Source organism: Pteropus medius, unplaced genomic scaffold, assembly GCF_902729225.1.
Source record: "Pteropus medius unplaced genomic scaffold, Ma_sr-lr_union100, whole genome shotgun sequence".
Classification (NCBI taxonomy): domain Eukaryota; kingdom Metazoa; phylum Chordata; class Mammalia; order Chiroptera; family Pteropodidae; genus Pteropus; species Pteropus medius.
The window spans coordinates 1,937,324-1,956,574 of record NW_024352786.1 but is presented as its reverse complement, the minus strand read 5'-3'; the positions used below and the strand labels follow the sequence as shown (position 1 = coordinate 1,956,574).

The 19,251-nt window shown below is 32.9% G+C and overlaps 1 protein-coding gene across 1 annotated transcript in view; it reads right to left on the bottom strand.

Moving 5' to 3' along the window:
* Positions 1–471: 471 nt before the first annotated feature.
* BANK1 (B cell scaffold protein with ankyrin repeats 1) overlaps positions 472–19,251 on the bottom strand; it is a 267,758-nt gene continuing 248,978 nt past the window's right edge. Inside the window, exons 12-17 of the mRNA XM_039848882.1 lie at positions 14,346–14,524; positions 10,322–10,385; positions 3,548–3,577; positions 2,359–2,414; positions 946–1,010; positions 472–695 (exon numbers count right to left, since the gene is read on the bottom strand). Coding sequence (XP_039704816.1) covers positions 951–1,010; positions 2,359–2,414; positions 3,548–3,577; positions 10,322–10,385; positions 14,346–14,524 — 389 coding nt within the window. The 3' untranslated portion in view covers positions 472–695; positions 946–950. The remainder of the gene's footprint in view (positions 696–945; positions 1,011–2,358; positions 2,415–3,547; positions 3,578–10,321; positions 10,386–14,345; positions 14,525–19,251) is intronic.

The window sequence follows — 19,251 nt, the reverse complement described above, 5'->3', positions numbered from 1 at the left end:
GCTTTAAACATTCACTTTATTTGCAGCAATTTTTCATGTAAATAATAGAATGATAAAACTGCATTCTATTCTAAGCTAGTAAATTGCACCTAAGAAATAAATTGATGAAATTGTAAGCCTTTTAATAAGGAATATAGGTTGTAGAAAATTTTGCTAATATGAGATACAGAAAGTTAGAAAAATAATATTCTCAGGATTATAAGCAAATAAGCACTAAATAAGGAAAAGTTTCTGCAAATATAATATGGTAATAATAGAGTTTTGAATAAGAGAAATTCAGAAAATGGACCAGCCACTGAAAAGGCAAATATGTACCAAACAAATTTGTATTTTCATGATTATACTAAGGACAGAAGGAGCAATTTATTAAGGTTAATGCCTCAGAGCATTTAACTTCTCTACTCGTTTTCTTTAATTTTTTAAATGGAAAATAGCTGCTTCAATAGCAAAGAACATTGTAACATGCAAGAATTTTCAAAGAATGCAACTGCTCTATGGCATTTAATTTTACTCTTGATATACTCATCTGATGCACATACAATGCCAATAAATTGGGGTAATAACAAAATCTGAAATCCAGAGGATTTCTTTTGCTTTCATAGTACAAATTTGCCCTGAAGATAGAAGGCAATCCAAATGCAAGCTTGTTTCACCCAGAAAGCAGTGTCTGCAGATTCTTGTTTCATAATAATAACCTGAAAATGAGATCACAGGAAATGTATTAGTGAATAATGGATCATCAATTGAAATTGATTAGCTAGCATAAAATCACCCCTATACATAAATCTTTCTAAGGAACAATCACCTTTAACTTGAAAAATACACATGTTTATTCTTTCAGGAGAAGAAAATGAAATATTTAAAGTATTCTGTTTGCTAGACAAATTATTTCTTCAATTCCCTAATAAACTTGCTTCAGGTTTTTAAAAAATATAGCTGTTTTACCTTCCTTAGTGATCTTTTCTGCAACAGAAACCAAATTCCTTTTCAACTTGCAGTCGAGCTGGAGGCTAAGGAAAAAAAAAGAGACAGTGCTAGCACTTCTCCATTATAAGGCTGAGCAAAGAAACATGACAAAGTCATAGTTGCCTTTCACAGTCACAGAAAAACAGCTCTGTAGAGGCAACTGGCAAGATAGTCCTCCATTTTAAAAGGAAAGAATCATTGTAAAGCTCAACTTTTAAAAGGAAAGAATCATTGTAAATCTCAACTGGCAAGATAGTCCTCCATTTTAAAAGGAAAGAATCATTGTAAAGCTCAATCATTGTAAAGCTCTACATCAAAGTCCTTGAGTTCAAATTTTATTTCCATTTTGAGGGAGAACAGCTCAAGCGCTGGGAATTTGTATTCTTTTCCTCTTATCCAAAATCTTACTCCCTGCCACCAAAACAACAAGGACAACATGGCATGGTTGTATAATCCTTTAAATAATGTAGAGGATCTTTGTTTGACAAAGATATTTTCAAAAATTCCTGGGCCAATGTGCTACCTAACAACTAACAACTGCCACAGTTGATTGAGTCCAATGAGTTATGTATTGTAGACTCATTAGGTCTATAGCTCATTGGTGGGCCACAGAATGGTCCAGAAATGCAACTGCTTCAATCAGTTCTTTAGGGTGAATGACTTTCATGATTACTTATGACATATTTGGAACATTAGCAAGATTTAGGGTTATTAAAATTTGGTACGCTAAAATTGGTTTATTATGAGAACTTACCACAGGCTCTAATGCTGGATTTTAGCAGTTAATCCAGTTGCCAGATGATTGTGGGTAACAAACAGTACAAATTTCTTACATCACATATATAGATAATTGGAATAATGTAATTTTAATGAAGAAAAAATTGTGGTCAAGTCATTATCAACATTGTCTTGAACAGATCTTGATTTTCAATTGCTGCTGTCTTTGTTTAGTGTTATTTTTACCTTCTCATTAGCAATTTATTTTCAGTTAACTCTAAAAGAACAATATTTTGGGGTTAAATTTTTTCCCTATAACTAGACTTTAAGGAGTGTATACATTGTGATTCAAATAGACTCATCATATTCTTATTGCTAAAGAAGATGTATTCATACCTTCTCTAAGATTTATTTGGTCCATTAATGTAAAATTCAGTCACATGCTGGCTTCAATGCTGTTTTCCTTTGAGTTCTTTTTTTGCTTTTCACCAAATAGTTAATTTCTTTAAATTACCGATCATGTATTTTGCACAGGAATGCTTATATAACCTATTTTATTCTCATTTGTCAGAATATTTTAAAGCATAGTTAGAATAGAAGGCTCTTACGTTCTTTTCAATAAAGATCTTTTTTTTTTTTTTGCATTTTATAAAAATTAAGGTAAATACAACCTACCTTATTGCCAAAGGGTATGCTATATAACATACTTTCATTGTGGACACTTTCGTTACCTAGAAATACAAACTGTTACTATTTCTTTAATTATTCCCACATTTGATAGTTCATTTATTCAGCACTTTAAAAAAGTTATATATTCAAAGAGTAGGATATAGGTAAAGAGAAAAATTGCTAAAGAAATAACAGGTCATACTGACAAGGCACTCTTGGCAAGTATACTATTAATTTCTCCTACCCGTAAAGATTGACTTAGAAAGGATACTGAGGAGTTGCTTCAGCTTAGAAACAATTTAACACCTTTAAATAATGACCTCCACTTGATTACACTTGGATTAGCCAATTGCAAAGTACCTTTTTTAAAAAAAATTTATAAGTTTCAAGTATACAGTACATTGGTTAGGCATTTATGTAGTTTATAAAACAATCCCCCTAATTGTTCTTTCTCTCCTCTGGCTCTCCACCTAGCCATTATATCAATGCTAACTGCAGTCCCTATGCTGTGCTCCCTATCCCCATGACCGTCTATCAACTACTAATTTGCACTTCTTTAACCCTTCACCCCTTTCTCCCAGCTCCCCAACTTCCTTCTCCTTTGGCTATCACCAGATTGTCCTCTATATTTGAGAGTCTGTTTTTGATTAGTTTGTTCTTTTTATTCCCTCTGGCTCCTCTTTGCCCTCTCAACATTCTGCACGCATTCCTCCCCATCACTAAAGTGAATCTTTCACTGAAGTGAATCATTCTCTCGAGCGTTATTCAATTTCATTTGCTCTGTCAATAATGCCCATTCATAAACATCGGCTCTTATTTACATATGTCATCATCAGTCTTTATAGCAATTCCCATGATAGAATTTTTATCTACATTTTACATATAAGGAAACAGAGGCCTAAAGAGTTCAAGTGACTCGTCAAAGGTCACAACTAGTAAGTTGTGAAGAGACAGGTCAATTAGAGTTCAAAGTACATGCTACTTTTACTATATAACAATGTCTCTAGCATTGCTATTCTAGAAATACCTCACAATTTATTTTGGATGTCAAGTGGTTTTGCACATAAACACAAAATCTATTTTTTAGAACTTTTACACTGACCTGCCTAATCATATTAGGTTCAAATTACATTGACATTGGTATATATGTGCTTTGTTTTAGTCCCAGCTCCTTCAATAAATACCAAGGACTTACCATTTGGGTGGTGCACAATGATGAGTTTATCTAAAAGATAAAAAAAAAGCACATTCTATTGAGTTTTTCTCAATATTTATTCTAAACTCTCTTCTTTTTATTATTTGACTACTTGTCTTAAAGGTGAGCATGAAATTTCACAATCTGATTTAAAAAATACTAACCTCTATCCACTAAGTGTGAGATCATATTTTTTATTACTTTTGTCTTTTTCCTCCTAATGCTTGTCCCAAGGTATTATGATTATAGTTATGTTTGACACTTAATAAAAGCTTGCTATTCTGTTTTGCCATTCTTATAGCTTGGACTACTCCTTTTTTTTTTTCTTCTGTAATTAACATTTTCTGTAATAATTACATACAGTATAATTCAAACATTTTTAAGTGTATGTTTTTCACAAATCTGTACAGCCAGTTAGGATAGAGAACATTTCATCTCCACAGAAAACCCCCTTGAGCTCCTACATCCATCCTCACCCCACTATTACCCATGATGACACCTGTCCTGATTATCTCTATAGATTAGTTTTATCTAGAATTCCAGAAAAATGAAATCTGATAGCATGTACTCCATTGTGTCTAGTATCTTTCACTCAGCATAATATCTGTGAGATTCATTCATGTTGCTATGTGTAATAGTAGGTATTCCTTTTTATTGTCAAGTAATATGAATCCACTGTATGAATATACCACAATATAATTATCTATTCTCCTATTAGACATTCAGATTACTATTTTGAATTTGGCTGTAATAAATGAAACTGTTATGAAATTTGTGAACGTGTCTTCGGATGGTGATATGCTTTTATTTCTCTTGAAAAAAATATCTAGTAAGGGAATAGCTAGGCTGTACAGTAAGTCCATATTTAACTTTTCCGGAGTTGTCACAACATGTCACACTCCTATCAGCAACGCATGCAATACATGTCCAGTTGTTCCACATCCTAATCACCCAACTTTGACAATATTTTAAAATTTTAGCCATTATACTTGTTGTATATTGATATTTAATTGTAGTTAAATATCCTAATCACCCAACTTTGACAATATTTTAAAATTTTAGCCATTATACTTGTTGTATATTGATATTTAATTGTAGTTTAATTTGTTTTTTTCCTAATGATTAATAATTTTAAGCATTTTTTCAAATTTTTATTGGCCATTTGTTTTTGTAAACTAAGATCGAGGTGCTAGATGTGCTCATTGATGCTGGGTGTCATTGCTTCTAGGTCCTCTCAGCAGACAGGACTAAGAAAAAAAAATGTATATATATATACATGTACAACTCTATTTCTCCATATATATTAAGAACCATGAGTTCCATTCCAATACCACAAGATTCATTCTAGGCTTCGTTCTTTCTTTAGTTGTAACTACCTTCTGTGACAATAGGAAACCTGGCTCTCATTATCCATAGTTTGTTTGTTCATTTATTTATTATTTATTTACTCAATCCTACAATATATATAAAGTAGTTTTAAAATTGCTAAACTGTACCCCTGTAGAGAAATAAGCCCTACTAAATGAAGTATAAAATGATTTTTATGTACTTTTTTCTTTTAATTTTAGCCTTAGAATGTGTTGTTTTCTAAATTTATTTACTTATTTTTTCTAGCACCCTTCAGTGTGGTTATGTTATTTATTTGTCATATCATCAGGTTAATTTTCTTCTGCTTATATTCTATTTTCTATTCTTCTCAACTCCATCCTTGTTTGTTGACTATTCAAAATATTAACACAGTTCTAAATGTCAGACTATGCAAAGAGGTATATATATCACAGAAGTACAGTTTTTTCATTTTGAGTAATTTTTTTCAGTTTTATTTTTTGATTAATTTGTTCTTTTTGTCTAAGTTGTTAAATGTATTGGAAAAGATTAAATTATATTTCCTTAGTATCATTTTAATGTCTGTAATATCTGTTGTAATAGCCTCATTTTAATTCCAGCTTTATGTGAATCTTTTCTTCTCTTTTTTCCATGATCATTTTTGCCATGGGCTCACAATTTTAGTTATGTTTTAAAATAACTAATATTTGGTTTTGTTCATTTTTTCTATTGTTTATATCTTATTTTTTAAATCAATTTATGATCTTATCTTTGTTATTTTTTCTCTTACCTCATTTTGAATTAAGTTTGCTTTTTATTTTTCAGTTTCCTAAGGTGAAGACTTAGATCACTGATCTTAAGCTTTTTGTCTTCTGTTTTAGCTGTATTCTACAATTTTGATGTTTTTCATTATCATTCAGGTTGAAACATTTTCTTGTGATTTCTTATTTGTTCTATGGTTATTTTGAAATGTTGTATTTAGTTCTTAAATATTTTGAGAAATTTTTCTAATTTCTTAAGTAAATAGTAATATGTTTTTGTTGTGGTAAAAGCATATGATTTCAAAAGAATAAAGTCTTTCAGAGAACATATTCTGAAGATTTGAATCTTCTGAAATTCATTGAAACTGTTTTGATAGTCCAGCATGTTTCGTACCCTGGTCAACCTTCCATGAAAACCTTAAACAAACATGTCTTCTGAACTTTTTAAATGTCTTGTTCTACAAGTGTCAACTAGGTCAAGTTAATTGAAAGTGTTATTTAGATCTATTGCTACTGGTTTTTGTGTATTTGTTCTATCATTTAGTAAGGAAGTGGTGACAACATCTCTGAGTACTATCAAATTTTGCTTCATGAGTTTTTATAAAACTCATAAATACATATATAATGTAAAGGACACAAATATTTAGGATTGTTATATCTTCCTAGTGAACTTCCCTTTTACAATTTTGTAATATTATCTTTTATCTCTTGTAATAATCTTTGTGTTGAAGTTTATCTTGTCTTATATTGCTATAGCTGTGCCAGCTTTCTTATGCGTAGTATTGGCATGGTAAATCTTTTACTATTCTTTACTTTCAAACTATCTGTGTCATATATTTAAAATTTAAGTCTTTTATATAGCATAAAATTGGGTATTAGTTTTTTATCCAGTCTGAAAAAGTTTGCCTTTTAAATAAAGTATTTAATTAATTTACATTTAACATAATTATTGATATGACTGAATTTAACACTACTGTCTTGCTCTTGTTTTTAACTAATCCATTTTGTTTATATTCCTTTTTGCAAACCTCCTGCTTTATTTTTGGTAAATAAAGTAGCTTTTTAATGCTTTATTTTATTTCCTCTATTAGTTTCCTATCTATCTATCATCTATGTATGTATGTATGTATGTATGTATGTATGTATGTATGTATGTATCTATCATCTATCTTTCTATCTATCTATATATCATCTATCTATCTATCATCTATCTTTCTATCTTTATATCATCATCATCATCTGTCTATCTATTGTCCATTTATTTATGATTGCTTTATAACTAAATTATGAATTTTAACTTATCAGAGTCTATTTAGAAACAATAATGTACCTCTTGACGTTTTATGACTTATACTTGATACTTTGCACTTCCTACCTTACCTTTTTCTCTTCTTTGTACCTGATTCTTCACATTCCATACTTTGAACTTCACCATATAAAATTTTTACAATACATAATTCCATTTATCTGGATCCCTTGTCTTTGCATGGTTAACTTCATATCTTTTCCTTCTTTATATGTTATAATCTACTCCCCCTTAAGTGTAGGCTCAGCTCCAGTGAGGGCCTTAGAAAACACATTGGGCTTTCTATAGATCAAAAATGAAAAAAGCATAAAGCCCAAACTATACAAGTTCATGTCAGTAGTCAAACTGCCTGCTAAAACAAGAACCTACACTCATCTACAAATATTAAATATTAAAAAATTCAGAATATGCAACAGATTATATGTAATGTCCAGCATTCATTTTTTTTTTTAAAAAAGAAGAGGTACAAAGAAACAGGAAAATATAATTCATAGAAAAAAAGAAAATATCAATAAGAACTGAACCTGAGATGATCCCATTGTTCACTTTCATAGACAAAGGCATCAAAGCAGCTTTGATAAATATAATTAAATTAATAAAAGATATGGTCATCAAAGAATAAATAGAGAATCTCAGCAGAAAAATTGAAACTATAAAAGAACCAAATAGGAATTGTAGAAATTAAAATTATAATAAAAGAAATAAAATATTTATCAGATGAGTTTATCAGCAAATTGGATATAACAAAAGAGTTAATGAACTTGAAGAAAGAACAATAGAAATTATCCAATATGATAAACAGGGAAATCAAAAGACTTTGAAAAACAATGGAGCCTCAGAGACATGGAGGTCAATATAATATGATCTAGCATTAATGTAATGAGTAGCAGAGGAAAAAAGATAGAGTTTAGGGCAAAACGTTTTAAAAGAAATAATGGCCCAAACTTGCCAAATTTAATATAAATCACCTCCGTACAGTTCCAATAACTTTGAAAAAAAAAAAAAAAAGAACAAAAAAATCTACAATTAGCCTCTTAAGAGACATACATATAGACAACTATGATCAAACTACTTCAAGCCAAGATAAAGAGATATGCTTGAAAGCAGCCAGAGAAAAAAGTCACATTTCATACAGAGAAAAAAAAAGAATATTCACTAATTTCTTAACAGAAATAATGGAGGACTAAAGACAATGTAATAATACCTTTAAAATGCTAAAAAGAAAAATGGCCATTTAGAATTATATATCCAGAGAAAATTTTCTTCAAAATTTTGTTGAATTGAAGACATTTTTAGATAAATGAAATCAGAGGATTCACAGACAGCAAAATTGTAATATAATAAATGCTAAAAATGTCATACAAGGTGAAGGGATATGAAAAACGGACACTCACATCCACACTAAGGAATGAAGAACACTCAAAATTATACAAAGCAGGTAGATGTAAAATATTATTTATTATTATTATTATTATTATTATTATTGTTATTATTTTTTCTGTCTTCCATGTGGCTCTTATAGGGGCTTGGTTTTAGGTGTTGTTAGGGCAGGTCTAGAGTAGGTCTTACTCTAAGTCATGGTCCTTACTCGTTACATCTCTTGGGTCACAGCAAGATTCTAGGTAATTTAACAAAGGAGACATTTCCACTCTGGCTAGGCAGGGAATCAAATATCCCGATGTGGGTTTTCCTTGGCTTTGCTCAAACTCTAGTGTCTTTATTCTGCTTTCAGTGCCCTAGAAACTGCTATCTTATATGCCTTGAGAGGTCTTGTTCTGCACTTGTATACTTCTCTCAGCCACAGACTTATGGAGGCTCTCACTCTCTTTGAGGTTACCTCTCTACACAGCTATCCCTTCAGTGACTCACCACACACATTCCAGCATCTTTAGCTGCACTGATTTCTGATCTTTTTCTCCTCAGTTCAACAGGATTGGCCTGCTTTGAACAGATTGTAGTCAGGAAATCAGTCTCTGGGAAATCAAGAGATCCACCTCATAAACTTTGCTCATCTCTGGGATTATAGCCTTGGGTTACCTATGGTACACTCTCTGAAATCAATTCTTATGTTTTTAACCAGTATGAGTGTTCTATACAGTGGGAGAATTTATCTGGTACTACTTATTCCACTTTGGCTAGAAGTAGAACTAGCTGATTCCTAACTAAGACATCAATGATTAAGAGCACTGACTTTGGATTCTAACAGAAATGGGTTGTAGTGTCTAATCTGAAGACAAATTTGAACATCTTAGTTCTTCAGAGTCTCAGTTTCCCTATTTATAATTTGGAACTAATGTCTACCTCAAAACGTTATTGTAAGAAATTAATAAGGTAATATTAAGCGTATAGTAGAGAGTCAAAAAATATTATTTACTACTACTACTATACTTAATGTTCCTTAGTAAAATTATTCAGATATTTTGTAATTTTATACGTTGTCAAAATTTTGATCTTATTTCACATTAGAATGGAGGTCTGTAGAACTCAGTTTTCTGTAAATTAGTCCCATGTTTATAACCTTAATTATTTTAGGAAGTATATTTCTGTTTTAGAAAACATTTCTAAAAGAGCTTAAAGAATTCTCCATGGAAAGTAGATAGCAACCTAATAATATGAAAAGAAAATGAATTTTAACAGGGTGAATTTCAACAAGAAGCACTAGCTAAAAGCTATGAAACATTATTGAAAATGGAAGAGATGAATGCTTTCAAGTTTTTAATTATCTGTACAGGAGTATGGACTTGTGGAAAGAGCGGTCAGATAGTGAGAACATAATTTATTTTCAATTTTGGAATGTGTTGTTTATCTTTGGAGAAGATTTACCATCTTAATAATGGTTGGTTTGTATTAACATTAAAATAAGTGTCCTCCCCCCCTGAAGCAACTGTTAATTATTAGCAAGAGGAATTTGCATCGCCAAAAAGCGTGCTAGCTACAAGGGAAGGCAACACAAGATTTACAATTTAAGATAATCCACATGTGGACAATTGTAAGAACTGATTATATTGCGATCATTCTACCTTATTAAAAAAGTATGACTCCTTAAAAATTTAATGGCTCATATATAAAAGAAATTGGAGCAGAATTATCTTGTTTGCAATTTACATAGAAATCAAAGGAAAAAGAAGTTACTAGCATTTATTGAATGTTCATTATGGGTCAGAGAAGGTGAACGTATTTTATATGTTAACTCATAAAACTACTTTTAGATATGTGTATAATTATTCCTGTTTTGCAGACAAGGATTAAAGACACTCTCCAGTTACACAGATGAGAAGTGATAAAATGTAGATATGAATTCAGGTGTGTTTAACTCTATAGTTCTTGCATTTTCCACTCCATCATCCTATCAGTTTTGAATAACAGGCAAATTTTACTTACCATAGACATTTTCTTCTTCAGGCCTTTTCCCGATAATGCAATCCCGTAGTTGGCGTAGTTTTTCCTAAATGAGGGAACAACCAGGAAACAGAAGTCAAGGTTTACAAATTTGTCGTGAATCAAGATGAAACATCAATAAGTATCACCAATACCACCATGACTACTTAGTACTAATTTGGCATTTACAATGTTCCAAGTGCTATCCTTGATATTTACTCAATATAACTCAATCCTTACAACTTTGTAAAGTAGATATAAAATGTCATCATCTCATTTTACACATACGGAAAATGAGATACAGAGAGGTTAAGTAACTTTCCCAAATCACACAGTTATAGATGATAGAGTTAGGATTGAAACTCAGAGCCCAATTATTTTGGGAGCTGTTTTACAAATCTAACACCTGAGGGTTCTACAGTGGCTATATGGTATCCAAAAGCAGGAGGGTGACACAGTGTCGACTTGTTGCTGCTTGAGCCCATCTCCAGCCTCTGCAATCCTTCCCAAGAATTCTAATTCACTCTAACTAGAAACTCGGCAGCAAAAGATACAAGCCTGGATTTCCCTTCTCAGCTCATTTGTCATCTTTCTTTGCTTTCCAAATATTATACATTGGACACTATTATCTTTCACCACAGTTTAAAATAAGCTAAAAATCACTTTTATGAGAAAACCTAAGTGCAGCATTTTTCCTAAGGATTTCTCTTGAGACCTAGAAACCACATTTCCTAAATAGAGAGTTGTTTTCATCACCTTAAAGATCCTCTCCTAAGAGTGAAGCAAATATTCTTTTGGTACTCAGTGGTTATGAGTAGGAGTGAGGAGCATGAAAGGCAGAGTTTTTACCTTCTCAACCATCTTGCCTTCAACTCTGGAGATTCTATGTAGATATTCATTATTCTAGAAACTTATTATTAACTCTATGTTTGTGCCATTTTCCCTGTCAATTTCCTAAGATAATGCCTCTATTAATAATAAGATAACTTTATAGTTACCTCTGATAGATTCATTCTCATGGTACAAATGAATATTTTTGTAATCTACAAAAATAATAATGAAAAGTATATGGGATTGTGTCCTGCGTATGTTAGGAAAAAGGAGAACATTAAATTTTCTGTTGTTTTGACTGTTGTCCAGGCCCTTAGGTTAAGAACTAAAAAAATACAGGGAACAAGCTCCTTGACATTGGTTTTGGCAATAATTTTTGGACCTGATACTCAAAAGCAAAAGTAACAAAAGCAAAAGTAAACAAGCATGAGTACATCAACCTGAAAAGCTTCTGCACAGTAAAAGAAACCATCAACAAAAGGTAACCTACAGAATGAGAGAAAATATTTGAAAATCAGATGTCCGATAAGAAGTTAATTTCCAAAATATATATAGAACTCATACAATTCATTAGCGAAAAATCAAACAATCTGGTTAAAAAATGGGCAGAGGCACTAAATAGACATTTTTCCAAAAAAGACATACAAATGACCAATAGGTACATGAAAAAGCTCTGAACATCACTAACTATCAGGGAAATTCAAATCAAAAGCACAACGAGCTATCACCTCATGTGCGTTAGAATGGCTATTGAAAAGACAGATAAGCAGATAACAAATGTTTATAGAAAAGGGAACCCTGGGCACTGTTGGGAATGTAAATTGGTGCAGCTACTATAGAAAATAGTATGTAGGTCCCTGGAAAACTGAAAATAGAAATACCATATGATCCAGCAATCCCACTGTGGAGTATATATCCAAAAGAAGTGAAAACAGGATATTGATGATATATCTGCACTCCCATGTTCACTGCAGCATTATTCACTTTAGCCAAGATATGGAAACAACCCAGGTGTTCATCAATGGGTGAACGGATAAAGAACATAGATATATACATAATGGAACACTGTTCAGCCATGAAGAAGGAAATCCTGCCATTTGTGACAATATGGATGGAACTTGAGGGCATTAAGATCATCAGAAAAAGACAAATACTGTATGATATCACTCATACGTGGAATCTAACAACTTAAAAATAGAAACAGAGAGCAGAATAGTGGTTGCCAGGGACTGGGGGGTGGGAGAAAAGAAGAGATGTTGGTCAAAGTGTACAAACTTTCAGTTATAAGATAAATAAGTTCTGGGGCTCTAACGTGCAGCATGGTGATTATAGTAGACACTACTGTTATTATATACTTGAAAGTTGCTAAGTAAGCAGATATTAAATGTTCTCACCACAAAAAATAAATGGTAATTATGTGACACATGGGAATGTTAGCTAGCACTATGGTGGTGACCATTTTGCAATATATAAGTAAATCGACACTTTGAACTCCTTAAATTTACACAATGCTACATGTCAACTATATTTAAACAAAGATGAAAAAAAAAGTGGAAAAGGACTGACCGACACCTCAAACAATATTCAGAGTTACTAAACTTTTGGCTGTCACGGAAAGTAGCCTTAGTGCCTGTTTTTGCATTTACAGGTTAAATTTGTTTTGTTTTGTATCAACACTAACCATATTCATTATCCTATTGTCCCTAAATATTAGATAAGTAAAATCAGTCTTGAAGTAGTGAGTATGGACCATCTTAAATTCTTTCTAAAACAATATTGAATATAAATAAATACACAAACAAAATAGAAATACCCCAGGGTTTAATAAAACAACCAGCAAAATCTTTCCAAGAAAATATTTCGGTGGATTACTCTAAATTATAAACGATTACTGAACAGTCTAAGAGGATACAATGCAACAAAATTTATATAATCTGGCATTGCTAGAAAAGTGATTTATACATCTGCACTTAAGCACATTATACCCATTTCAGGATAAGAGGGATGTTTGATGGCGATGGCATGGATTGAGAAGCAATGTAATTCTGAAGATGAACAGCGATCAGTTGCAGAACTCTACAATTAGCATTCTTTTGCATTTGTTTAGCAAAATAACTGCCCTTGCCTAGCACTGCAAAATCTGGACCATGTCTAGTGACCAACCCACAGCCAGAGCTGCCCTTAGAGATAGGTGGTTCAAGGAGTCCTCTCAGATGTACTGGGAGAGTCCCCTCGCTTAAACTATCTCCTGCCTATAGGCCACATTGTTTAAATTTCACCATGAGGACTAACTTTTCTGTTGTTTAAAAATATTTTCCAAAGCATCGTTTTTAAATAAAAAAACGATTTCTTGGGAAAGATAGCACAGTGAGCTACTAATGATTATGTATACATTAGCCTAAGCCAGGTAATTAAATGTTTCATCAAATAGCTGCCTGACGACTGGTTTCTAAGGTCCTTGGGCTTTAAATGATGGGAAGACAAAAACTGTTGGAATGTTCTGAGAGTAGAAAGACCCATGAGATATGTAGAATGAGGCTCTGATACCCCTCAGTGACGAATGTCAGAGTGTATATGGCATATTTTGTTTTCATTCTCATTTCTGAACCACCTACTTCAAATTACCTCTCAGGACATAAATTATATTTATAGAAGAGAAGTCTAATTTATCTGAAGTTAATGCTCTTGGCGTCATTTCTCTCTCTCTCTCTCTCTCTATATATATATATATAAAGAGGAAGAGAAAATAATACTTATTACATTTTATTTAGTACTATTGTTTGATAAGATTTCAATAATTTTCTTTTTTCTTTGGTCTACATTGGCCTACATAATATACTCTTTGGAATGCAGAGCCTGTGTTAGTATAAAGATGCTTCACCTTACTTTCAACAATAAAATTCATTAAACATTCACTACACTAAGGACAGACTTGTAAGGAAGTTATGTATTAGCTCTGAAATGCTGGGTCCCAGCATTGAGTTCAACAATGGTTTGTTAAATAAAGTCTGGATACTTTCAAATTTTCAATTGTTTGTTTGAAAAACATCTTTGTGTGTGTGTGTGTGTGTGTGTGTGTCTATTTAAAAACAAAAAAGTAGTTACCTGTATTTCTTATGTAGACTAAACATTTACAAAGAAGCTAGGAGCTCTGCAAGTGAGGGAATGTTTCAGAAACGACTGGGGTCAGCATTACCTGCTGAATCACTTCCAGGCCGGTCTTTCCTATCTGCCAGTGTTTAAACTTCTCTAGGGCTTGATCCACAGATAGTTTCCCATTCTTCACTTTCTCCTGCAGGAGGATGAGTTCTTTCTGTCCATCGGCCAGGTAGCTCCTCCTGGTGGAAAAGGCTTGATTCTCCATCCGAGCTCTGTCTGCAATATGAGGGGAGGGTATTTTAGCAAGAAGTCAATGTATAACAACTGAATACAAAAAGCACTCTAAGAAATAAGCAGCTTGAGTTTCTCGTTCTTACCAGTCTGTGAGTAGTTATAGAATAAATCATAGAAATTTTTTAATGAGTTTATTTCTAAGGATGGTTGTGCCTAGTACCTAGTGTTATGGGCAAAAAAGACGTGTCTCATCACTGAAAAACATAACGGGACAAGGAGAAAAAGAGCAGAAACAAAAATTCCGCATTGCACTAGCTGTGGGCACTGCCAATTGCATGTTCTTTTGTGAGGATTACTTTTAATAATGTGAGTAAAATACTTAGCACAGTGCCTGCCACATACTAGGCTAAATAAATGCTAACATTATTATTAATAATAAATATTTGTAGAATAACATAATCTCTTTAGCTCTGGGAAAAGAGATGTCAACCCATATCCAAACGTTGTGAGAGGTTTAGAATTATTGAAAGTTTTTCCTGAAATATATAAAGTAAATAATTGCCGGTCATTTTGTAATAAATTGATTCCTTTTCAAAAGAGTATATTATTGAAGCATGCCGTGTATTATTTGCTCAGCAGAATGAAAACATTGGGTGGCCCAATTTCTCAAGTGTGGCTGCTAATGCTACCCCAGAGACTGGCCTGAAGTATAGTGGTAATAAGTTGTAGACTGTGGGTGAATTCAGTGTTTTATTTGTGTCACATGGTGTTTAAAGACATACATGAACCCTCTGGATGCCTTTAGGGATGCTACATGCTCTCCTGGCTACTCCAATCCCTGTCACTCCTGATAGTCACTGGATGACATCTCACTTGTGCTACCTGCTTGGCTGCCAAACTCATTGGAGTCTGAACCTTCTCATTTATATAGTTCTATTAAGTCTAACATACTTACTGTATAATCTCAGGAGGGACTGGCAACTCAGCAGCAGCAGCACATGTCTTATGCACTGTCAGTTCTAAATATGTCTGACTCTAGAAGGAGAGAATAGGTAGTCCTGCTCAAGTGTGCTAAGGAGTTGTCCCTGGAGACATCACTTCTTACTGGAGTCCCTTCTTCAAGAAAGAAATAGGCCAACTAGACCATATCCAGAGAAGATGAGGACTGGGGAAATGGGGAGGGTATTCAAATTTTATAGTAATAAGGATTCTCGGATAGTGTTAGGATTGGCTAGTCTGGAAAAGAGACGTTTCAAGTACCTGATAGCAAGTTTAAGTATGTGAAGGGGACTTGAGCCTCGGGACTGTCTTGGAATGACCTCTGATGTTGCTCACAGTTTTGAAGAGGATTCTAACAGGGAATCTTGGAACAGGGACAAAGAAAGGGTTCCTTTCTGGAAGATTCATATGCACATAAAACTGCTACATGGCCAATCATGCTGATTCCCATGGATGTTTCTTGGCTTACTTTTTCTCTTCAGAAGTCATATTCCCCCAGAACCAACAAGATGTCAACAGATACTGTACTCTAAAGGTCTTCCTTCAGGGATGATGGAGCATGAAATCTCGGGGAAATTGGAGAAGCACAAATCAGCCACAGGGCTCACTGGTTCAGCAGCCAAAAGCATAGATAACAATTGAGGTCTTGCTTCTTGCACCATTTGTTTTTTATTGGCCTCCACACACTGCAGTTCAATTCGTGAGGTGCAGTTTGCAGTAGAATTCTACCTGCTGTTCCTGCCACAGTGTGGAGGGTTAGCATCATCATTTAACAGATATGCCATTTAACTAGCACCTCACTTCCATCCTCTTTGCCTACGTGTGAATCTATTTTTATCTCAAGTAACCCATGCAGCTGAATTATCTGCTTTTGTAGAATTTATTGCAAGAAAAGTCTTCCCAGAAAACCATACCAGCTTTGGTTTTGCTATATGTTCAGGTTTAGCTGAATTCGAAAAATAATGAATCTTTTTAATAATATTCATTTCGATTACCCCTTCATATTTCAATTTTAGCTACTAAAATATAAGTAAGATGACTTTTATTTTGTAGGAAGAAAAGAGATTCAGTTTTGGGTGGTCGTGCAGAGAGAACAAAAGAACAAAATTTAGGAGCAGCAGCAGTTAGTTCTATGTATCGAATCCTGAAAATTAGACTAATTTTCCATACATCTGCTTTTACTTTTTTTCACACTAAAAAGACAAAAGGAAATTGCTTGATAAATTACTATTAGGCATGATAAGTTGCAAAGAAAAATGATTTAGGCACTCTACTATCTGTCTTCCTAAGGACAGACTAGTTAAACTGAAATGTGCAATTTTGGGTAGGGTGTGCAAAATTGATTATTGCATTTAGATTACTATTTATGGGGGATGGAAGGATTTTTTCTTTCTTCCTCAATCTTATATTTATTATTAGTTTATATTCAGAAGAATCAGTATGGGTTTAACATAATTTCATCAAAAAGCAACTGTACATATTGCAGACATGGTCTTGTAAAAGCTCTAAGACACACTATAGTATTTAAAGTTTTAGTTGCTTTGGATTATTTCTCGCTATAAGATTTTTCATTTGAACAAATGTTGGTCATATAAAAATCAAGTAACCCATTGCGGTGAGTATATTAATCTATAGATTAGATAAGTAAGCAAATTGGGCTTTTTATTAAAATGCTACTTACTGAGTGGCTGGCTAGAAGAACATATTTTTACTGAAAAATTGAAAGGAAACAACTTGATTGCCCAACAATGAGATTTGAAATATGAAATATTTACTTAATAAACATTAGGAAGTCATTAAAATAACAACTAAAAAGACCATGTGGCAACATAGAAAGTGCTTATTATATAATGACAAGCACAAAAGCAGGAAACAAAATTGTATATACAGTACAATTTTAACATTATAAACATATATATAGTAAAGCATGAAAAGAAATTTTTACAGATGACACAAGTTGTTCTATTGTGTATTATCGGAAGTAAATAATTTCCAATTTTCTATAATAATACTATATATTGTTTTCAAAATAATAAAATTTTCTTCCACTTTGCTAATAGGTTTCCCCATGAAATATATGCCATTCTAAGCCATGCCAGATATTCTATACTATGCCTTATCCTACCGTACCATCTCACCAAATTATTTTGTGAGCAATTGGAAAGAACTTGTCAGTAATAGGACTTAAAGAAACAGTGACCAAGATTTAAATCTGAAGTTATTTTTTATGTTTCATAGAAAGGAATTAGGTAAATAAACTTAGGTCCACATGGGCAGATTAAGAGATATCTGGAGTACTGATTTATTTGTAAGTTCTAAGTTGTAAGTTGTAAGTTGTAAGTTCTAAGCAAAAGCTCCACATTTCCTCAACTTTGGGCTGCATATGACAGAGTCTCTCACTGACTAAATTTTAGTCTGGCTCCACTGAGTCCTCTTCCCAACTAGGCCTCACCTTCTGTTTTTCTTTGTGTTGCCCAATTTTCACAAATTGGTTTAGCTGGAATCTCCCATCCTCAAAATCTGATTGCCCTCAATATCTGATCAGCTTCCTTAGAAGCTTCCATTACCCTCCAAGTCATGCCTGATCACCTTGGCCTGCGTTCAGCAGGAATCTTGTTAGGTCAGGTTAACTAGACTCTCTCTTACCCGTGATGTTTCCTCTTAATAATTTTCTATCCACTCCCTGCTCCTCACACACTCCTTGGCTATAAATTCCCACTTTTCTTTGTTGCATTCAGATATGAGACCCCCGTCTCTCCTCTGCTGAAAAACCACGGCACAGGGGTCCCTATACTTACACAGTAGTTCCCCTGAATAGAGTAGACAAGCATCAGAATAATTTTTCCATTAACAGTGTATTCTTTGCTGTTTCACTTTAATTGTTGGGGATTTAAAACTAATCTCTTCCTCACCACTGAGAAAATTCAGAAAAGTACTAAAAAATAAAATGACTATCATTATTATGCTCTTCAGAAATAAAGACTGTTAATGTTTTGGTGCTTTTTCTTTTTAAGTGTACTTCTCCCTGCCCCCGAATTGGGCTTATACTGGTATGTTTCCTGCTCTTTTCTCTTATTCATATAACCTAAGAATGTTTCCATGCTATTAAATATTCATCGAAATATGTTTTTTAGTAGCTATATTATATCCTGAAGTTTGTATATTCAATAAAATATTTAACTATTCTCTCACTGTTGGCTAATTTTTATTCTTTTTACGATTATGAATTATTGGTGCTTAAAAGTTTTTTACATAAATCTTTGGCTGTATTGCTATTAATTTCTTGGGCTAGACTCCTAAAAGTGTAATTCTTGAGTATAAACACTTTTAATGCTAGATACTTAGTGCCAATCTCCTTTCTTTGAAGTGTGATATGATATACAGCCTCGCTGATATGATGAAGGAGTGCCTGTCTTATTACACTTTTGTTAATATTTTGTATTGTTCAAGTAAAAAAAAGCAAGAAAACTTTAATAATTTTATAGTCTAAACCATTCTTTCACTGCTAGTGATTCTCATGCCAATATAATGCTAAATACTATAGACTTAAGCACTATATAAGTAAAAGACTTTAATAACATGGTAAGTGGTACTGCCTTTATCTTTTTATTTTCCTAAATGATTGCCTGGTTTCAGCTCTTCTCATTTGTCTTCTTTGTGAATTTAAAAGCATTCTTCCAAATTGTTGTTCTTTCCCCTAAGGAAAAGTTTTTTCAATCCTTTCAAAATAAGTGAAATTTTTTTAAATCTATAAATCATTTTAGGAAGAA